The sequence below is a fragment of the Berghia stephanieae genome, chromosome 4 (genome assembly GCF_034508935.2).
Source record: "Berghia stephanieae isolate SIO BIC M18660-M18661 chromosome 4, UCSD_Bste_1.3, whole genome shotgun sequence".
NCBI lineage: Eukaryota > Metazoa > Mollusca > Gastropoda > Nudibranchia > Aeolidiidae > Berghia > Berghia stephanieae.
The window spans coordinates 88,560,358-88,584,096 of record NC_088363.1 but is presented as its reverse complement, the minus strand read 5'-3'; the positions used below and the strand labels follow the sequence as shown (position 1 = coordinate 88,584,096).

Here is a 23,739-nt window from a genome sequence, read left to right as displayed (position 1 = left end):
TACCCTTATATCTGTTTTCCAACAGCTTTCTGCCTTTGTCTTGGAATGAGATTACTTGGTTTTTTCCTGGCCCTGGTCGGAGTCCTGGCTGGGAGGGAAACAGTCAAATGCATAGTTATTGTTTTGGGAGATGATATTTTTTTCCTTGTAAATCTTGTTATGTTTTATTATTTTTATTTTGAATGTATAATGTAAGCATTTGAGTGTGTTCCTCTTTGTTGGATTTTGTGCTTGTGTCTGGATGAGACTTGTAGGTGATTTCAAACTAAGTACATTGGTGGTATGCTCTTGGAATCTACATCTGATCCCTATTTGTTCTCAGTTCCCCTTTGTCTTACTTTTTCTTGGGTGCTTTAATTGTAATTCTAGAACTTTTTGCTATCCCATTTTCTTCCTTTTTAATGGCGCTGATATAACCTAAATGTGTTGCAAGCGCCGTAAAACCCTTAAAAAAACAAAAACAAAAACAGCTTCCATTCAATTTGACTATTGTTATTTATTTCTTCGAACTTCAAGCAGCAAAGTTTGCATTAGTGCCTATTGTGACCTAGCAAATCGCAAGGTTGAAAAATGAAGAAAGCCTATGAACAGATTCTCTCTCTCTCTCTCTCTCTCTCTCTCTCTCTCTCTCTCTCTCTCTCTCTCTCTCTCCCGCTCTCTCTCTCTCCCTCTCTCTCTCTCCCTCTCCCCCTCTCCCTCTCTCTCTCTCACACTCTCTGTGTCCTTCAGCATTAGGCCCAATGGGTCGGAGTTTATGCAGGTTTGTATAGCGTGAAACCGACTATAACAATTGCTTGCTATACTTTGGATAGGACGATAGTCTATAGCCAAGTACTATCCGCTATATCTAACAGACCCAGCTACCCAATCATTGCTGGATGGACAGGGTGATCAGAAAAGAAAAAAATCTCGATTTCACCCGGGTTCGATCTCGGTCTCTTTGCCTGTTGGGGAGCGCTCTAACAACTGAGCTTTCGGGACTCCCCTATGTATAAAATACGCATATTTAATTTATCATTTATTTAATTACCTATGCGATGCTTGCTCTTAATCCTAAATGTATTGATGTTCACTTTACTTACCATTGCCATACTTAGTTAAATTTAATAACAGACACTTGCAGGGAATAATACTCAATCTTATTCTTGTTGTTTTACTTTCTTGACCTAAGTCATTTTGTATGCAGGCTTTTAACAAGATAAAAAAGACAACTTCGTCGGGATAAAATAAATATGAAAAGCAGTCATGGAAATGTTACTCTGGGGAATGTATTTTACTTTCAAATGCGGAGGCTACTGCATTTCGGATGAAAAAAAAATACACGTTAATATAATAGAGACAAATCGATATTTTAAAAATTGTAACAACAATCAACGTTATGGTAATGTCATCAAGGTAGATGTCTATTAATAATGGCTGTAAGTAAGAACGATTACTGCTTCTAAGGAGCAAAAGAAAATTCTTTTCTTTGTGCTTAAGTTGTGTGAGCAGTAGGAAAAATCGATTTTTGTGTAGCACGCCTGATTATCATATAATTTTATGTTTTAACTCGACCTGTTTATATTGTCAACTAACTGTCAAGGGTTCGCAATGCTTACGCTCTCGTATTTCATTGGATGAGAGCTGCGAGTCGATCGCCGCATCGCTGGCAGCGATATAAAGATATCATGATAAAAGCGGGTCTATCGTTCAAGTGATATCGTTAATGCAGGAGCACATCCAAGCAAATCATGTAGGATTGGATTTCTTATTGTGACTAACTGAAAGTAAGGAATGATTAATTTAGATGGTATTTGAAATATATCCTTGGATTTTCTCTCATTCCATCTCACCGTTTGGTACCTCGTAGCTCATTCCATTCACACCTGAAATCAAGGAAGGGAACACATCCTCTGACTCCTGACAGTTCTTCGGGAATTACCGATTAGACCAGACGGGAACGAGACATGACAAGATAATATTCTCAGTGTTTAAAAAAAAATGAATTTACATCTTTCTTTGATTACATGGATAGCCAGAGTGGTATTAAAGGTAATCGTGCCTCAAAAATAGATTTTGTTATGTTGTTTCAGTAAAGCACACATGATCAGAGCCATAGAAAATGAAAAGGGGTGAAAATTATCCGAAAATTAAGAGATCCTTTTTTATTACTTATGTAAATTCTTATATTATTGTTATGGAGCTAAGTACGGTCAGATGAAGACCAAACTGAAACCAAAAAGGAATGGAACATTCTCCCACCAGAAATCCTAGATATTACCAACACCAGCAAATGAAATTAACACAATGGCAATGGAGAAACTCATCACACAATTGTATAAAATTTAAAATCTGCAGTGACGGGTAATTCGCCTGTTGCAGATAAAGACGTTGGACTTGAAGATCATTCTTATGACTATGGTATGAAACAGTCCCGGTTGGTACTGAATGAATTCGTATTCCATGATCAGCAGGGTGTACTAGTGAATGGCTAGCTAGTTGAACTAGCTGTAAATACTAATACTACTCTAGTAATAGCAGTAAGATCAAACCAAGAGCTATGATGTGTAACATTACCATAGTACATGTGTGCTCGCTAAAAAACTTGTAGTAAGATCGTCACCAGAGGTAGGAAATGAAATAATACTTTAGTACTGTATGAATGCGTATTCAATGACCAAAGGAAGTGTGCTAAAAGTAAAAGGCTTATAAGATCATAAACATTGTATTACTGACTAAATAGAATAAACTTAATATTCTAATTCATATTTGAGTAGTGGTTTGTTTAAACATTATTTGCAATTTCGCATCATAATGTAAGGTGTCCTTTTGTAAAATTTAAGATTTGGATTATTTTTTTCCAAGGAAGCAGGTTGTACATTTCTTTGTTGTATATCTTACATTAACATCTTTCTTTACCTAGGAGCTTAAAAATGTTAGTTCTTTTGAACTAAAACAAAAATCAGCGGCCGTCTGATTGAAATAGGGGCAGCAGCTTCAAATGGTGCTCACACTACTATGTTATGACTATCGATACAGGCTGCAAATTCCGTATGTACTCGCAAACCCCCCTGGAAGCTTCGTCACAATGCACCGTTCAACCAGATGCTCTCTGGTTTTGGGCTCATTACCACAGGAAGTACATGTTGGACAGGTGGCAAGTCCCCACTGATGTAGTGAGCGTGCTGTTAGGCAGGTTCTTGACCAAAGCTGATTCGCTGCCACCCAATGTCTCCTCTTGCTGGTGGAGAAGCCTGGCAACTTCTCCCCCAGTTTTGAGGAGTAGATGTCCACACTTCCTCGATGGATTGAATTCTTCCAAACCGACTTCCATCTTGTATATGCATCTTTGTCTGAAGTCAGGGAAGCTACGTACTAGGGTTGCTGGGACTTATTTTGACTCGAAACGAGGGTACCATCCATTATGCGCTTTAGAGGGGTATCCCCATTCCCTCTCTCTTTGATCTTGTTAATCCAGTTGTTTGTAATCGTCTCCCACGGACATCGGAGAGCTGGATTGCTCCCATTATCGGGCCCCATTCTCTAGGCGTTGTGGCCAGCATCCCGACACTGTTTGGCATTTTCCCCTACTCTGAGCGGTATTTCAGAACTCGACCCCATTAGTGAGGTCAGCCCACTGTGATGCCACAGATGGTAATTAATTGCTGCAATATTTCATGGTATTGCTCAGTTGCTAACATGAAAATTGTTCCCTCACCACAAGCAAAGCAAGGGTTTCTTTCATCATATACCATGGTTGATAATACTGTATCCTCTTAAGGCTGCTCATAAGTGTCAATTTAGTGATTTTTGAGATATCAATGAAATTTATTTGTAGTAATTTGCATATTGATAATTTAATTCACAGGAGCACAAATTGATTGAAACAAGAATCATTGTAAAGTAAAAATGATGGTCTTGACACATGCCAAGTTATGTTGTCCCAGCAGTAAAATCTTAAAAGATGGGCAAGTCCATTGTCACTGACGGGGCATTCAGAGACATTAAAAGGACTGTAGATTAACATTGGAGGAAACCATAAAGAAAAGAATAATGGTCTGCAAAGCCACTCCACACTAATAACATGTTCCCCTGGAAAAAAATTTGCTTTTACTCAGTAACAAGAAATTGCTGGAGCAAAATCACTCTGTCACTGATGTGACATGGCAATTTGTGTATGCCATACTTTGGATCACTTGCTTCTCTTGTAAACTTTTCTGATTTATATAAAGCTAGGAGCTTGGATTTTGTCATGGTCTAAATGAGTGCTTAAAGGCTAACTCGACTCGGAAAACGGACAAGACCTGAAATCATCTACTTTGACAGGCCCATTTTTGTCAATGTTCATCTTTTATCTACAAATAAGTGTCATATAATATCATTTTAAAGCTTAAAATATGAGGATTCTGAATTTGTAAAAGTTATGAGCAGGAGACGATTATGTAACTTTAAAAAGTAGGTCGATCAACGGTGACCCCGGTTTACACGGAAAGGCAAAATGAAAAGAAATGTTAACAATCTGAAGTGACAAATGACTCAAAATACATGTACACAGGTCCAATTGTTTCAAATAAATAACAAACAGAATATCTGTATTTTGTATTGAAATTAACTTTATTATACAACAAGGGGGATAATTACATGAGACATATAACGAAAAAAATTTATTTGTAATATTTTAAACTCATTTCAACTTTGAAAAAAAAATGGGTCCTTGTTTTCAATTGTATTGACAAGACGGGTGACAACAACCCAGGAATAGACGTCTGGAGGGTCCTTTTTTACCAATCACACACTCTGCTCTGCACATACGCATAATAAATTGTACCAGTACCGCTATTCCTTTGGAGAACTGCACGGTGAAACTCCCTCTCCTCCAGTACCTGGTATAAAAGCAATATATAAAGACATAGTTGTTGACAAGAGCACTACTTTAAGCATATTTGATTTCCACTGCTTTAAATATATTTGATTACTCTGTTGAGAAAATAAGGCTTATAATTACGCATAAGAAAGGCGTTCTTAAGAACAACAACTCACACTTACAGCTTTTGTTTGCTACATCACAGAGGTTCAAGTGTAAGGATATGAAATAATTTAGCATATGAATCTAATAAAGCGATATATATATATAAATAAGTCTATAATTGCATTACAAATTTTTTTCTAGAACATTTTGGCAAGTGTACGGAATTTTTTCCTCTCAACCTGTAATTCAGTACTTAGGTGCTATTACGGATTTTATCCCTATCGGTTAGTAAACTCACAGTTCTGGAGTAAAATCTCTCAAGCCTGTGTATCTTGTATTGTAGCTAATCAAAATTTTCATACTGGATAAAATTCTTTTAGATCAGATGTCCAGATGCCATCGCTGCATCCTCCCGGAAAGCAGAGTGAATGTCGTGGTGACACAAAAAATATGAGAAAGAGAGCGAATCAATATATTTAATATAAATTGTTTACAAAATTCAATTGATTAGCAATTTGTGTTCTTAAACAGCTAGAAATGTTCAGATTTGTACTTACAATGAAATATTCAGCATATGTTACCAAAGTTTACATTTATAAACTGTATATTCATCACCAATGTCCAAGTTTACACATTTCAGAATTCCTGGTGCCCATGCAGATGGTGCCCACGCAGGTGACACCAAACTTTATTTTGCTCAAAAAAACTTTTTCTAAAATTTCAAGTCAAAAATCAAAGTTTAAAACACAAAACCAGAGCAAGATTAATGTCTCCACTCAATTTTCAAACACTTTCTTTCATAATTAATAATAAAATAGGATATTGAAATTTGGTGCACGGGCAGAAATTCGAAGACACGAAATCTCCCATACCCGATTATTCACTCTAAAAACAAATAAAAATGTTAAATTTTTTATTTTTTGTTAATTTTACAAGTTTCCTAGACCTAATTTTAGTCACATGACCAAATTTGTAGTTTAAAATTTCAAAGATTGCCTGATATATAGAATTAAGTTTCCTTTGTCACATCGGAGACACGAAAATAGCGCGATTACATAATATGCAGAAAATAACTTATAAACAAAGATGGAGATAATTTTTTAAATATTTAAATCATACAAATTGTAGTTAATACATCTAACTTTTGTTAAAAACAAAACATAAAGTTAACTTTAAATGGAAACTGTTGATTCACTTACCTCATTTGATGCATTTTAAAAACGAAAGTAAAACCTTCGTCTTTTGTTCGGTAAAAAATCCTAAAAAAATATATAGGAGCAAAATTTCGCCACCATTTTGCTACCACAGCTCCAGGAAGAGTTGATCTATCAAAAACAGCAACTATAATCACCAAATCTCAATTAGATTTTGATATATTATGTTGCCCATGCAGAAAATGCTTTTCCTGTCATTATTCTGTTTTCCGCCACATGCATAAAATAAGATGTGAAGAATAAGGCCCCCAGAATTTACTAGTTACTTTTTTATATGAATAAATAGATGAAACTTAATTAAATGAGTCTTCTGATAAATGAATGGTGATCACAGTTACAAAAGAGAATATAATGATATATAACATATCTTATGCGATCTTGATGAGATGATAATGTTAGATATTGTGGGCGGACATGTGGGGTTCCACTTCCTGTTTGAGAGTAGTTGCAGTTATTCCTCCAACGGGCCCAGGCTTGATAAATTCTTGAAAGTGATTGAACTGGCAAAGGGGACAAAGGAAGCTCCGGCGTCTTGATGGCGGATATCAAATTTAGTGAAGTGCTCCACAAAGTCTTGAGAGTAAGATATAAATCTTGAAAACATAGATAATAATGAGGAGTGGAATAGTATGGTCGTCAGGGTTATTGAAAGAAGTGAGTGAGGAAGATCTGATCGATCAGCTTTTATAATAAGTGGGTATGTGACAGAAGGTAGAATGAAAGTATTCACTAATTTGAAATGAATTCAAAGAGAAGGCTATTAAAGGAAAGATGATCTAATATTAGAAGGTTAAGTTTTTCTAAGCATACCGAAATATAACTGGAGTGAGATGAAATCAGTTCTTGCTAAAATAAAACTTTAATAAAATAAAGGTGAATAAACGTTACTGTGAGAGATTTAACTGAGTAAGTCCATTAAATCATACTGATTGAGTTGATAATAACAAAGGAATGATACTGCCTAGTTGTTAGAAGTTTGGTCTGGCTTTTTTCTGTCACTGACATGGCAAAAATGAAAATCCAATTTTTAACACATTTCTTTTGAAAGATTAACATAATTTTCGGTTTCACATTGAATAAAGCAATACCAAGAGTTTATTGTACCTTCTGGTTCAATTTCAAAATCAAAAATTGTAATTTTTAATAAAAAATATTTTCATTACAAACATTTTGCAATAAATCTATGTACATAGCATAATAGATTCGTACTCTGTCCAAAACAAATGGCAAAAATCATAATTAACCTTAATTAATTTCCCAAACCTGTTGTGAAATTAATACTAAATATTCTCTTTCCCTGTACTGTACTTTAAGTTTAAGTACTAAAACTAAAATCGATAAGCTTTAGGAAATAAAAGCGATTTGTTTTGGACAGAGATCTTTGTCATTAACATGGCACAATTAATTCTTCCTCCTCCTCCACCTATCAGCAACTAGTTTGTTTTCATTAAAGATTTCCTACATTGCCAATGGAGATAGTAAAACTGTTTATAAACTGTCTTTCAGCTACGTCAGAAGAGAAATATTATCATTTATCCAGAGCTCAAATTTGCCTGAAGTTTAATTCTTTTGTGAATGCTGTGTGATTTAAATGAATTCTTACTTTCTTAAGAGCTTAATTTGCGTTTTGTGTTGTAAATTCTTTTTAAGCATCATCCTCTCTTTCTTCCTTCTTGGCTTTATTTTCCCATTAAAAGAAATTGACAGAAACATTTATAGTCTTCAGGAATCAGTACATCAACAACCAGAGACAATGGTTTTTCTGAGCAAGCACTACAACTGTCTAAAGAACAGGAAGATGAATTTGGTTTGCAGATAGAGTCACACAACAGTTGTTTGCTGTTGATGTTCCTTAAAAGATTTTTCTTGGTTCCACTGAAATGCTTGAAGTTTTCCTGATACACACAGCAACAAACAGTTTGATCCCTCTCTGATATGATCCAAATATGTGCTAGGCACCGAGCAGCACATTTTGATTTGCCTATCTTGAAATCGGGTTTTAGGTTTTACACTGAGCATGGACTTCTTTTACAGTTGAAAGTGGCAGCTTCTTTTTCTTCCATTATTTACCATCTTTAGTTCTGTCTATTATGAAATTTTTCACCAGTCGCCAGGAGATCATATCTGATTTACAAAACTTCCAAACTTCAATGTCTAGGGCCATCCACTTGTCTTAGTCTTCGTGGCTGAACTGTCTGCTTTTGGAAATTTATCAGCAAGAGCAAAACAATGCCGACTTTCTCCATGAATTGCTTGGTAAACTGGATTTAGCTTTTGACAAAGCACGTTCAAATGCTTGTACAGAGTTGAAAGGTTTTGAATTTGTTGGGGTTTTTTTTAGAGCGGCTGATTAACATTTTTTTTTCTTCTCTTGTTGCTCTGTGTGCCATTTCTTTTTCTTTTCACTACTTTTCATGCTTAATTCTTTTCTTTTTAATCAGTCTAATTAAGTGTGGAGTTTCTCTGCTGCTGTTTGTTCATTTCCCTCATCCTCAGTTTCTCCTCCTCCATCATACTCATTTTATTTTGTCTCATTCTTTCTGTTGATGTAGTTGGAGTCATAGTTTGGTTGAACTCTGGAAAAAAGCGGCAAACACACATTTTATACTTTAATAACCAACAGAAACCCAACAAGTATCAATACTTTTAAAATGTCAATGACTCCAAGCATTATTGTTAATATCTTATGCATGGGACAATTACTTGTTGACAAACCAGATGTTTCGTTATATTGTGCCATGTCAGTGACGGTCCCATTTATTTTCCTGATCACTTTTTTCTGGTCACGTTCTTCTTACCATTTACTTGAATCAAATAGTGAGATCAATATTTAAGGGTACACAAAAAGATAAATCAATAAAACAATTGCATCATTATGAAAAAAAAAAAAGTACTTTTTTGTCACTAACGTGGCATTCATATCTAGGGTAGGTTGTCATCTCAATCTTTTGTAAAGCTGTCAGCAAACCAATTACCAAACAAATCACACAGGTATCATCATTAATTAACTTAATCTAAATTACACAGCGATAAGAAAACAAAATCAATAAAAATTCACTATTTATTTGTGTTCTTGTTGAGATACAATGAAATTTGTTGATGTGAATTCCTTGCGGACTGTGTTTATTTTTGAATTGCTAATGTAGTCTGGAATTTTTTTGGCTGAGTGTTTGCTTGACGTTTGTGGAAAAGATGTGTGCACGCATTCTTTCTAGGATACTGGAGTGTTGGCCGTCTTGATGTGTCAAGAGTGGCTGTCACACAACCCAGTTCTTCTTGAAGCATTTTGTGGCAAATCTTGCAGCTGCTCTTTGAATGTTTTCAATGGCTTTTTTGTCCTTCATCTTGTAGGGGTCCAATGCAATACAAGCATACTCCAATATATTGGTTTGACAAGTTGAGAATATGCCTGTGCCTCTGTCTTTCATGGCAATGTTGAACATTTCTCTTGAAGAGATTTAGTGTTTTGTAGGCCTTTGTCACAATAGAGGTATGAGCTGAGATGGGCAACAATCCTTCTACAGTCCAAAGTAGGGGCATGAGCTGAGTCAGTGTGATATGGGCAAAACAGAATTTCTTCTGAACTCTTTTTCTGTTTCTTTATCAATTCCACCCCCTACCTACTGCCCACGGTGTGTACGTCCTCCCCTCTGTATGCGCACACACGGGAGACTATTCAGACTCGAGTCCAAGTTGCTTCTTCGTTTTCCTGTTCACCGAGATGCCAAAATTGTGATATGGATCTAAAAATACATCACTACTACAACCACCACCACCACCAAATCACTATTATTATCACCACTACTATATTCACCACCACACTAACATTACCACGTCCACCAACACCAAATCATCATTAAGCGATTGCCGCCCCCCCCCCCCCCTTTCCTTTTTCCGCCACGCACATCACTCAGCTACGTGATCGCAAAAAAAGTGATAGGATACCTGTGACGTGGTTAAAAGCAATAACATTTTCTTTGATTGAATTGGCACAATCAATAAATTATATAATTACACTTACACTATTCATATTGCAAATACCATGTGAGATAAATTACGGAAAATACAGGGATTCAGCAATTGTCGAATAATATCCTATACCACTCTTTCCCAGTAACCCGAAATGGACTCGCAACAATTTCTAATTCTAAGAATTGGACTTTTGCTTCGTGGTTTATGGGCATATTATTATACTTATTTTGTGTTAACTTTGCACTCTTCTAAAATTTCTCCTGTTTATTCTCTCTCTCTCTCTCTCTCTCTCTCTCTCTCTCTCGCTCGCTCTCTCTCTCTCTCTCTCTCTCTATATATATATATATATATATATATATATAAAATATACCATATTATATTTCGTTTTCTTTGACGTTTTTTCGTTTGGTCTCTTCTTCATATTTTAGTTTGTAGTCATAGACACTTTTTTGTGGTGGATTGCATCATTGAATATGTTGTTGTTTGTAGAGTTGTTAGATAGTCGTCTGTTAAAATGTTTATATATATAATATTAAAATAATAATTCGCTCCATTGCTACATGTCAGCACTATCCGTACTATATTTGTATCAAACACAATTATATATATATATATATATATATATAAATATTTTATCTTTATTCTTATTATTATCTTATTCATCGTTTTATTTCTCTCTTCCCCCCCCTCTCCCTCTCTCTCTCTTTTTTTTCTTTTCTTTCTCCCCCCCCCCCCCCCCCCCCCTTTTCCACTTTCTTCATTTTATACATCGTTTTTCTTTGTTTAAATTTCCTTTATTTTTTTTCTCACTTTCGATATCGTTTTTCTTCCTACCTACCCCCCCCCCCTTTCTCTCTCTCTGTCTCTCTCTCTCTCTCTCTCTCTCTCTCTTTTCACACAAACAAGCATATACACAGATACACACAAATAAATTGCGCTTATGAATTCATTTTCATGTTCACCTTCCAGTTCTTGCCTATAATGGCTCATCACAAATACTGTGACCTCAAACTCTAGCCTCGTTAGTTTTCAATTTCATGTTTATTTTTTCAACGCACATGTATGCACGTGACACACACACACAATTAAATTAAATTGTTTAATGCAATTGCCATTATGAAATGTACCTCAATTTAATATTTACGATTAACAAATAAAACACACATACACACACAAAACAATACAGTTTTTCACTTTAATCTTTCTGTACCCACACCTGTCACTCCATTCACTTTGAGCAGTCTTTATCTCTCTCTATCTCTCTCTCTCTCTCTCTCTCTCTCTCTCTCTCTCTCTCTCTCTCTCTCTCTCTCTCTCTCTCACACACACACACACACACACACACACACACACACACACACACACAAACACACAAAATACAGTTTCTGTCCCTCTGTCAGACAAACCTAAATTCAATATAGTGGATCATATCCATTTCACATCAGCCATCAATTTGGGATGATTATCGATCTCAATAAATTATATTTTGCATGCAGAAATTCCTGTTTCAGTTTAAGCATTGAAATTCTTCTGAATTGTTTCTGAAATTTATGTGACCCAAATTTTAAGTTGGTGTCTCTGGTCAACTTGAAACAATGAGATTCGGGCATTAGTGACTCTATGAATAAGGGAACTGTGGCTGAAATGGAGAGAATGTAGGGGGAAAGATGATTATTCTTTCACCAGCTCTGCTCTTCTCAATTAGGTTGTCAACGGCTGCCTACAGCCAATTCTTTGAGCAGTGCTGATGGTTTTCCTCGGATCCGCGAAAATCAGCGATTTTGGAGTCCAGAGGAGGAATTTCCTCCTTTTAAAAATTACATTTTCTCGAAACAATGTGCTAGCAATGAGAGAGTTGATGTGTGGTTGAACACACATGTGCAGTTTCCCACTCTCCAGAAGTTAGCTAGAGTGTCAATGATAGTCTATCATCTCAATTGTTCTAAAAATGGGGTTTAGTGCAGTAAAAATGGGGCTTAAAGGCAATCGTTCAACATTGTCCTACTTTTTCACTTTTTGTCACCATCAGCACTGTTTGAGGAGAAGGAGGATGAAAAGATTAGGAGGAGGAAGAGGGAGAGAGAGGATAAATCTGGGGAGCAAGAGGTGTTGAAAGTGAAGAAAGCCAAACCGTTGAATTAGACCAAACATGTGAATGAGATTTCAGATCTTGACCAAAAAAAAAAAAAAGAAAATAGCAGACAAAATAGCAAAAACGGCAGATTATTTGAATACCATGAAGTTTATTGTTCAATCAAATGCATTGATATCTTCTGATGAGTTGAAGAAAGTGAGTTTGAGGACCTTACATTGCTGTGGAAGCAGCAGTCAAGGAGTTGAGTTGCCTCTACTAGTGGAGAAACTAAATTTCGAAGGAAATTAATCTTTGTTTTAATCCTAGAATTTGAAATAATTCACCTTGGAAACTCTTTGAAAACTCCTTGAATTCCACAATGGAATTTCTGTAGGAACCCTGATTACTGCAACCACCACCACCATATCATGACTACCGCCATTACTACAAACATAACCAAACCACCATCATCATCACTATCACCAATAATACTACCACCATTACCACATCAACATTATCGCTACCACCACTATTACAATATCCATCAGCATCAATACAACCACTACTATAACCACCAATATCATATAAATCAGCATCAGCAGCATCATCATTTCAATAACCACTACTACAACCACCAGCGCATCATCATCACTAACACCATTACTTACAATCATCACTTCTACCATTACTTACATCACTACCACCACAACCACACCATTATCACAACCAGAACCACATCTTATCATCACTACCACTATTACTACAACCACCTCAATATCATCGTCTCCACCACCACAACTACAACCACCAATACATATAATTTATCTCTACCACCACTACTACAACCTTCACCAAATCATTATCTCTATTTACACTACCGCCTCTACATTATCATCGCTACAACCACTACGCCAACCACCAGCATCACATGATCATCACTACCATTATTTCAACAACCACCACATCATAATTATCTCCACCAACTACAGAGCTCTTTGTATATTTTCATTAGACGTCATCTGATTTAGTAATAAAATAGTATTAAATCTTTATTGTCCACAAAATGGATTTTGAAGTTGTATTTGATGTGGAGAAAAAAAAGTCGATGTGGTTGGTGACATTATGTTTTTAAAAGCTCTATACTTTCCATAACAGATTTGATTTTGTATGCGGGCATTCTTGTTTTCCCTTTGAAATTCTCCCTCTGTTGGTGAGTGTATTTAGTATTTAAAAATTGGAATTCGTATGCAGGCTTTTTTGAATGGTAAGAAATTTCTGCAGGTTTTTCGATACTTTGGTGCTAGCATCTATAATCTATGCCACCGAAATTCCATGTGAAGCAGCCCTTATTTTTCATTAGTTTTTACATATTTATAGTAAGGTTACCTGTTTTTAAACTATCTTTAATATTTGCATACGGTATTATTTATAATACACTTCATAGTTTTGGTGAGTTTGAATCATAATATTTGGATTCATTTTTCATCTTATAGAATCTGGTAGGTTAGTAAAAATAATTTTAAATGTATATCATTGTAATCAGATATTTTTCATGAATTTAACATTTGCATACTGATATTCTGAGGAAGAATCATTTTTAGTGAGGGTAAGAGGCAAATCAGATCATCAAAACTACAAATTTTAATTATTTTTTAAATGATTAAAACAATAGCAAAGCATCTTGAATTTTGACCATACAATTTCTATATTTGTATCTGCTTCCTTTGCAATAGACACACTATGTCTTTCTTCACAGCTATAACTACACTTCCCTGGCCAAGTGAGTGATCTTTCCTTTACAGCGATGGATGAAGATTATTATTTTTAAAAATTGTATTGCTGTTGATTTTTTCGTCTAAATGTATTTTGGTTGCTATTATTATATCCAGTTTGTTCCTGTATTATGCTCAAGTTTTAGTCGCTTGTCAAAGATTCAGACTACGACAGTTTATGTTCATAATCCTAATAGGATTTTTATGTTTAGTCCTGTTTATTTGTGATGGTTGAAGGTGGGGTGGGAGATGATGATGCTGTAATTGTAGTGGTAGATTGTTTCTCTTTTGCTGATCTGAAATTTGGTAGGGACTGTATAGAGTCGGTTTTTACCGTCGTCACTGATGTTGTTGCAGTTGTTGTTCTTGTGATTTCTCTTGCTGGTGCTGGTGTTGATCTTGTTGTAATACGCTTCAACAGTCTTAACGTCACTTCCAGTAACTTAGTAACTGGCTCTAAACTATTGGAACAATGGCGGACGCCCTTATGAAATAATTCTCCGACGAGCATAAAAACGTATCCAGAGGAAAGAAAATATTATAAATCGGATCATGTTTTGACTTTTACACATTCTGATCACGAGACTTATGAAAAAAGTTCTGGCCAGCATGAATAATAAAAAGTACAGATTTTCTTTGTTTAGAACCACGATGGCCGCCATTGCTGGGCGACTTGACATCAGACTATTGAATCCAATTGCTTTTGTTGCTATAGTTGTGATCATTACATTAGTCACCTTTGATAAATATTGCTGGCAAAGTTTTATTTTTGTAACGTATTTCTCACATTGGTTGTTATTTATCGGAGAGGTTCAGTTAAAGCTTTGTTGAATTTATTATTGAATGTGTAATTGTGATCATTTGCTTTTGCCAGTGACTTGTGTCAGTGTAGCCGGCAGGTGTGTGCATCGTAAGTGAACAGATGGTTGAGGTTATTTTTGTTTGTATTGGCTTCGTTCCACGATTGTCTTAGTTTATAGAAATAGGGTTGACGTTAATATGAAAAGTGTTTAAAACTCTATCGGTAAGGTTGAACAATGATTGATCCTCACCTTTTATTTTATAAGCTATTAATGTCTAAATGCAATATTCAGAAGAACAAATAATTTTTTAAAACATAATGTTGTCTAGAATTAGGTAATTATAGAATAACATTGAACATAATACTTTTTCACTTTTTGGGGCTAAAATAAACTAAAACTATTTACGAATATACATTTTTTTTTTCTCTAATTTTTTGGTGTTTTTCTTAAATGTTTTAGTGCATCTCTATTTTCCTGGAGTATTTCAGGCATTCAATATTTCATGTATTCCTCATCCAACGTTTAATATCAAGGAAGTGGAATGCCTGTTTGACTGTATTTTTAAATCTTCATATTCCCTTATCTTTCATTTACAAAAGGAGTTCATTCAGGAGTGATGTTAAACGAATGGATTTCTTAAATGGACACTGGAATTGTAGAATGAAAGACAGATATGGAATGTCCTGCACCAACAGAAGATACATGGCAACTGCGACACTTTGGGGCTCCATCCACCACTGAGGAAAGCACGTCTGTGATAAAGTATGTATACCTGTTCGTGTGTGTGTGTGTGTGTGTTGTATGTGCATATGTGTAGGTGGATGGATGTGCATGTGTGTATGTTTTCTTGAATATATATTGGTTACAAATGATCTCCTTTTACCATAAGTAAACAATTATAATCAATCATGATCAGAAATTATAAAATTTATATAATGAATATATTATTATCTTCCTTCCTAATAAAAATACCAATCTCTTTAATGTTTTGGTGAGCAGATAACAAAAATAGATAAGATTCTTATATATTTGATTTCATGAAAAAGAAAGATGACCCTTATCATAGGGCACTTTCTTCAATTCATCCCTCACCTTTTCCTCTGCCAAAGTGTTATTTCCAGCTTCAGTTCTTTATTTCTTTGTCGTCCTGTGAAATTGTATTTGTCGTCTTCCCTTTTCCCTTACCCCCAGCCCCTCTCTCTCTCTCTCTCTCTCTCTCTCTCTCTCTCTCTCTCTCTCTCTCTCTCTCTTTCTCTCTCTCTCTCACTCTCTCTCTATCTCTCTCTCTCACACTCTCTCTCTCTCTCTCTCTCTCTCTCTCTCTCTCTCTCTCTCTCTCTCTCTCTCTCTCTCTCTCTCTCTCTCTCTCTCTCTCTCTCAATGCTCAAACATTATTTTCATCTAATCTCAAGACATGCACTATACAATCCTGACATTATGTTTTGAAAGACATTAGTTTCTTTTCTACTTTTTATTTATTTATCATCCATGTCTCAGAGAGCCATGGCATCTGAAAAGTCTTTTCATATCTCCTTGAGTTTAAGTGTAATATAGTTCAAACTGCACTAAAATATAAGGCGATTTGTCAAGCTGGTCCCAAGTCAACAGCACCAGTAGAATGGTAGCATAATGTCAGTTAGGCGCTGCTACACTTTTCTGTTTTGTCCAACAAAGACAACACTGTTACCAGCCACGTTTTGAGTTTACAGAATAAGATAAGAGAGTATGAAGAAAGAATCTTTTCCAAGGACTCAACCATAGCAGATGTAGGACTTGAACCCAGGATCGTGAGATCAGAAACAGAGTATCATACCACAAGACCACTAAGCCTTGACAGACTTAGTTCAATTTAGTTCTAACTCGATATCAGCAGATCTTACAATTTTCATCATGAAAGTATTAAATAACAATGTGAAATTGGATGTAAGCTTCAATTTTATTACAAAAACAGATCAAATGAACGTTTCAGGTTTCCCCTTTATCAACAAAACAGGATGAATGAAACACTACAGATGAATGAGATAATGTGGTAGTGGCGTTGTCAAGATGAAACGTTCATTTGATCTGTTTTTGTAATAAAATTGAAGCTTACATTCAATTTCACATTGTTATTTATTTCTTCGAGCTTCGAGCAGCAACATTTACATCATAAAAGTCGTAACTGGGAGAAGACTTTGGTTTCAATGAAGGATGAGTTGCATCATTATTACTACTCTTGTGGTGATAATAGTTGTGTCTGGAGTCATAACCATTTTTTTAAAAAACATAAAGAAATTCAGTCCTGCCCACCATTTTAGTTACTCCTTTTCTTCTGCAGACTTGTACCAGACGGGCAAGTGTCTGTTGGAAGGGGCCCCAAAGCAGACTACTTCTTGGATTCCCTGATCTATGTTCGTCTTATCTCTCGTATCCATGCAGTCATCACAGGTGAAACGCTTCCCAATGGACACTTACGATTTACTCTCACCAACAAAGGACTCAACGGAACATATATTAATGATTTCAAGGTATTGAAATTTTTGTTTAAATTACGTAATATTATACCCAATACCTCTGATTGTAGGAATCTGATAAATGACACTATTTTGTGTCTTTTCTCATTCTCTGTGACAATTACATTTGATTAAGTATTTTAAAAATAGACATAGGCACATTTATTCACACATTTCTGTTTTTGGGTTTTTGTTTTGTTGTTTTTTGTTTTTGTTGTTGTTTTTTTGGGGGGGGGGGGGGGGGGGGGGGGGGTACCATGCTCAGTGCATGTTTATTTCACTGGTATGCCAAATGAAACTTAATATTCATTTCATACAGTACAAGTGGCCTGATAGTGACCAGATTGCTGGGTCAAATACTAGATTTGTCAGAAAGTGCTCGGCATTAGACTAGTGTTCCTCTCTGAGGGTGGTAATTATAAACTTGTTATCTCATGAACCAAGATCACCTGGCTTTATTGGTCTGATTGCTTTAAAAGGGTTACTCCCTTTATTCTTCTTCAAGTACCAAGTCTGTGCCAGACAACGGTGATCGTGGTACGCCATTCATCTCTCTGATCAGATAACCTCAGAAAACTAATATTACTCTTCTCTTTCTTTGTCACCCAGCTGTTCAAACTATTCAAATATGTTTTTCTTTACTCTTTTTACCTTCTATCTTTCCTGTGAGAGCAAGATGTTCAATACATTTATGTCAATTTAGGTGCCCTAAAAATTGCATTTGTCTTTTTCTTATTGTACATTTTAGTAACCTTTTAGTTTCAGCTTGTCTAATACTTCTTCATTAGTTTTCTTTTCTGTCCATGAGCTTTAGAATATTTGAAAGCTTTAAAAAGAGCTGAAGAAGTATTTTGGACAGTGACAAATTCATAGCGACCAAATGTCCTGATAAAATATATATATATATATATTTTTTTTTTTAAGCTGGGCGTTTCAGAAAACAACTCCCAAGTTTTACATGAAGGAGACAAGGTGGCTTTCGGGCACATCAACTGTGGCTCTATCAAAGTAGGGGAGTATGCTCCTCAGGCTCACTCTGAATTTCAATTCTTGGTAAGACAAATGTTTTTAAGGGTTGCAGTTTTATTTAGAGAATATTGAATACTAAAGGTTACACACATTAAAGGTTATCTACATTATCTTTTTTATTATTTTTAATTGTTATTATTGTTATCATTATCATTATTATTATTATAAATATTATTATTAATTTTATTTTTATTATTATTATTATTATTATTATTATTATTATTATTATTATTATTATTATTATTATTATTATTATAAATATTATTATTAATTTTATTATTATTATTATTATTATAAATATTATTATTAATTTTATTATCATTATTATTATTATAAATATTATTATTAATTTTATTTTTATTATTATTATTATTATTATTACAGTCGATTCCACTTTATCGCACATTTTCGGGAATTGGGATTAGTGTGTTGATTAAGCGGAGAAGCTAATAATTGCATCTAAGCACCAGCTTTCATTTGCCACTCTTCTGAGTTTTCTATGGGCTTGGGACCATCATGTTCAAAACATGGCCTCATAAGAAGGTTGTTCTTTTTTCTTCGGGGGGGGGGGGGGGGGGGGGCTTTTTTTTTTTTTTTGGGCTTTATTTTTTTTTTCCTTTCTTTTTCTTTTTCATGTTTTATCGACAACAAATCGTGAAGCATTGATTGCTTTCTATTCTGTGCAAGCTGTTTATAAACCCTTGTCTCTAATCTCTCCAATGTTGGGAGATCATCTGTCAAGGATTCTTCTTGGATGAAGCAGAGTAGTTTGTCCACCATGTCAAGTTTTTCAGTGTTTGTCAGGGGTGGTGTGTTACATCAGATCATTGTCCAGTTGTTGTCTTTTGTGTGGCTGCACGGAGCCCAGTCGCTCCTAAGATGTCAGCTCACTGCTGATGTGTATATGTGTCAGTCATAATCAGTCGGAAGGTGAACATTTTGGATTTGCCTTTTTTGGCAATTTCTGAAAGTATATGCAGAGCATTTTAATCTTTATTTGAAGTAAATCGGGTGATTTTTCATGAAGTTATGGTCAGATGTATGGGAAAGGTATCCAGCAACTTTTTTCAAATTTCATTCTTTTTCAACTTGAATAGAAGTAAATAATATTTAGAAATGAAATTAAGCTTTGATATTTCCTGAAGATGTACAAAAGGGTTGATTTAATCATTTATGACAAGAAATCATTTTGGATAAAAATTTACCTTCTGACCAAACTTTGCAATATCTCAGTTCAAACTCTTTCACCATCCGACTGATTATGTCATTCACTGTAAAATATTGTTTTCCATAGTAATGAATCGATCACTGCTTCGGTCAAAAAGTTGTGTGAAACGGGAAAAGCATTGTTGATTTCATATGGCTGTTCTGGTTGTCACTGCATTTGAACCCTGATTTCATAAAGCAGTTTACAATAGTCCAACGAAAGAGTGAAAATGGAGAGGCTTCGTATGGGAACAAAATAGACAATGGAAGTTTCGGGTATAAACCCTTCGTCAGCACATTAATACACAAATTAACGTGATGAAGGGTTTGTGCCCAAAACGTCCATTGTCTGTTTTGTTCCCATACGAAGCCTCTCCATTTTCACTCTTTCGGTAGTATTTTACGATCACCGGCTTCAGGCAGCCCTACTCTGTCTTTACCTGTTCCTATGTGGCTTTGGCAAGGTCGATTGCATCCAGAATGGTACATTTTCTGGCAATTGTTAAGGCACTGGTGGATACATCTGCATCAAGAGCTTCAAGAATTCTTGAATTCAACAAAGACTGATGAAGTCCTTTTTAGTTCGTTTTTATTCCTTGGTCCATGGGTTGGATCAGACAGGTAGTGTTGGAAAACAATTTTTAATATTCTTCAGTTCCAAGTTTTTGGATGGGTAGTGCAGTTGTCGAGGAAAAGCAAATTTTTTTCTGTTTCTTTCACCGAAGTTGTTGGTCCCACTGCTCAATCCAACTAGTGAAGATTGTGACTGTTATCCAGGCATTTGAAGAAGTTTCTTCAGATTGCTCAGAAAACATCTCGGCTTATGACCTTACTTGTGGGCAAAAAATATCGAAAAAACTAGTTAATTTTAAGCACAAAAAAAAAAAATCAACATGCTTACCACAATCGCATATTCACACATAAACAAACGCATGCATAATTTATCAATATACACATTGAAAAACGTTCATGATATACACACCTTGTGTTTGCTTTGGAATTGATTCTGCGTCTGCAATCAATTGAAGTTTCTGTTGAAGAGTGAGATCTTTGTGCTTTGGGGAAGCCATTGCTGTAATGATGGTAAATTGTGATGACACAATATTATTTTATCAACTGTGCAGTCTTTTGGGATTCTTTTTTTTTCAAATATGGCAATGACCATATAAGGCAAATGATTGGTTTGATTTCTTTAAATCTATTTGTCAACTTTATTCATTAAATGAATAATGGGTAAACATTTCAAAACACTCACCTTTGCGTCTATCAGTTTGGACGATATGGATCAATCAAAAGATGAGACGCAGGTCTTCTCTGTAATCCTTTCTTATTGTTCATGACCCAGTAGAGGAAAACAATGTAAAGGTAGGGAATTGCAATCGAATTGTCAGTCAGACAATGTAAACAAACACCCGCCGGCATTGAGTGGACTGCAATCACATTTCACAGCTTGTGATGCAGACAGCAAGTGCTGAGTCAATTAGCCTGTAGTTTCGGGTAACCCTTTGTTGCCAGTCAACAAGCATTGTGTGTCTGATCTAGTCAGGGTCAATAGGGACTTAGGAATCGCATTGACAGGGAAAACTTCTCATGCTGGTATATGATATGATATTAACGTGCAAAAATGATTCGACCAGAAACACATTTTCATTACTTTTTTGTGTATTTTGAAGATATTTTTCTCTAATCAAGCTGGAATCAAGGTGTTTTTTTTGGGAATGTGTAGCATATAAGCAGAGTGTGTGATTAACTGAAGTGCGATTAAGCGGAGTGGCAACTATTATTATTACTACTACTACTACTACTACTACTACTACTACTACTACTACTACTACTACTACTACTACTACTACTACTACTACTACTACTACTACTACTACTACTACTACTACTACTACTACTACTTCTACTACTACTACTACTATACTACTACTACTACTACTACTAACTACTACTACTACTACTACACTACTACTACTATTACTACTACTACTACTACTACTACTACTACTACTACTACTACTACTACTACTACTACTATATATAATAATAATAATAATAATAATAATAATAATAATAATAATAATAATAATAATAATAATAATAATAATAATAATACTTTATTGCATCCCAAAAAGGAAATTTTTTGTACAGACGTGTTATAATTTACACAAAAGATAAAAATACAATGGAAATAGGATGTATATATATAAAAAAGGAGCAGCTCTATAACCAGAGCTCCGCTTTATGATATGAATAATTTCAACACTGTAAAATAGTTAAAACTGTCACTATAAATTGAAAATTGAAAAGATTGCAAAACAAATAAATTAATAAATTAATATTTATATTTTTAAAAAGTAAAAATGAGAAATAATTATATAAAATGATTATTGCTTGTTGTTATAAAGCCTAATACTGGACGGCAGAAAAGATTTCCGGTGTCTCTCTGTTTTTGTTGAAATAGAGAAAGGGCGACCACTTCTTTCTGACATAATAATTGATGGTCTTAGTGGATGATACTGGTCATTTAATAGTTTAGTTATTTTATTTATACAAAATTTCTCGTATAAAAGATCTACATCGTCAACATCATTTATATAGCGTTTAATGGATTTTTTAATATTTGAATTTATTTTGTTCCTTTCCACTGCTAAGCAATTGCCTCCCCAAGCTGTTATACAAAATGACAAAACACTTTCGAATACTGCTCTATAAAATAATGTGCAGAGGGTTTTATCTATTCTAAACTGAGAGAGTTTTGATAAAAAATATGTACGTCTGCACATCTTATGCCTAATTATTTTCAAGTGTTCATCCCACTTGAGCCTGTCATCAATCGTTACACCAAGGTATTTGTAGTGAGGAACTCGCTGGACGAATTGGTCCTTTAATTTTAACGGTTCTATCGGTTCCTTCACTCTCCTAAAGTCAATCACTAGCTCCTTTGTCTTGCTTATGTTAAGCTCTAGGTGGTGGGCATCACACCAAGACACAAATCTATCAATTTCTTGCCTATAAGCCACTTCGTTGCCATTTGTTATGAGGCCTTGAAGAGCGGTGTCATCTGCAAACTTTATTAAAGGTACACTCAGGTTTTGACTTCTACAGTCATTCGTGTATATTGTGAATAATACAGGGGACAATACACAACCTTGAGGAGCACCAGTATTTGTAGTTATACAGGAAGATTTGTTTTGTCCTAATTGAACATATTGTGCTCTCTCCGTAAGAAATTCGAGCACCCAAGCAATTATATACTTGTTTAAATTCAGACTAGTCAATTTTTGAACAACCAACTGAGGTTGCATTGTATTGAACGCTGAAGAAAAATCTGCAAAAAGCAATCTGCAATAGCTCCTAGCGTGATCTAGATGCCTGTAGATGTTGTTTGTAAACAGCAAAATGGCATCCTCTACGCCACGTCCTGGTTTGTAAGCAAATTGATGACTATCACTCAATGGCATAAACTGATTCCTAATTTTAACAAGAACAAGTTTTTCTAAAGATTTCATGACTATTGAAGTCAGTGCAACAGGTCTGAGATCGTTCATAGTTTCAAGTTTTTCTTTTTTTGGAACAGGAATAATTTTTGAAGTTTTCCAAATTTCAGGGATCGAAACGCATTGGAGGGACCAGTTAAAAATATGTGTATAAATGGGGGAAAGCTGGTGGGCACATTCTTTTAATAGTTTTCCTTTCAATCCGTCCGGCCCAGCAGCCTTCCTCTCGTTTAGTTTCGAAAATACGAATCTCGTTTCCTCTTCACTGACCTCAATAGTCATTTCATCTTCCAAAGCCCTGTCTAATTTATGTTTTTCATTTTCAATATCAAATTTGTTTGCTGTGTCGAAACGTGAATAAAATTTATTTAAAGTTTCAATTTCGATATCTTCTGATATAATCGTGGGCTTTGGATTATAGTTCACAGCAGTTTTAAGCCCCCGCCACATGTCCCGTATATCCCCAGAAGAAAAGCATTTTTCAATTTTATTTTTGTACTTATCTCTACAACTAGATATTACCCTCTTTATCTCTTTTTGTTTTGTTTTCAGATCTTTTTTGTTTCCACTAGTATAGAGAGTTTTCTTTTGGTTCAATAAAAGTTTTAGATCTTTTGTTACCCAAGGCTTGTTGTTAGGATAATATTTTATTTCTTTTTTACAAGACACTAGCTGTTCACAGAATTTTAAATACTCACTCCTACTACTACTACTACTACTACTACT

At 35.0% G+C, this 23,739-nt stretch overlaps 1 protein-coding gene across 4 annotated transcripts in view; it reads left to right on the top strand.

Annotated features, from left to right (window-relative positions):
* The first annotated feature begins 1,618 nt into the window (after positions 1-1,618).
* The window catches only part of LOC144971515 (uncharacterized), a 35,735-nt gene continuing 13,614 nt past the window's right edge, over positions 1,619-23,739 (top strand). Inside the window, exons 1-4 of one of the 4 annotated variants that reach the window (XM_078912495.1) lie at positions 1,619-1,766; positions 15,383-15,545; positions 17,101-17,290; positions 18,200-18,328. In XM_078912495.1, coding sequence (XP_078768621.1) covers positions 15,457-15,545; positions 17,101-17,290; positions 18,200-18,328 — 408 coding nt within the window. In that variant the 5' untranslated portion in view covers positions 1,619-1,766; positions 15,383-15,456. Of the gene's footprint in view, positions 2,032-15,382; positions 15,546-17,100; positions 17,291-18,199; positions 18,329-23,739 lie in introns of all 4 variants that reach the window. The other 3 variants (XM_078912494.1, XM_078912498.1, XM_078912496.1) reach the window with 3 other exon arrangements.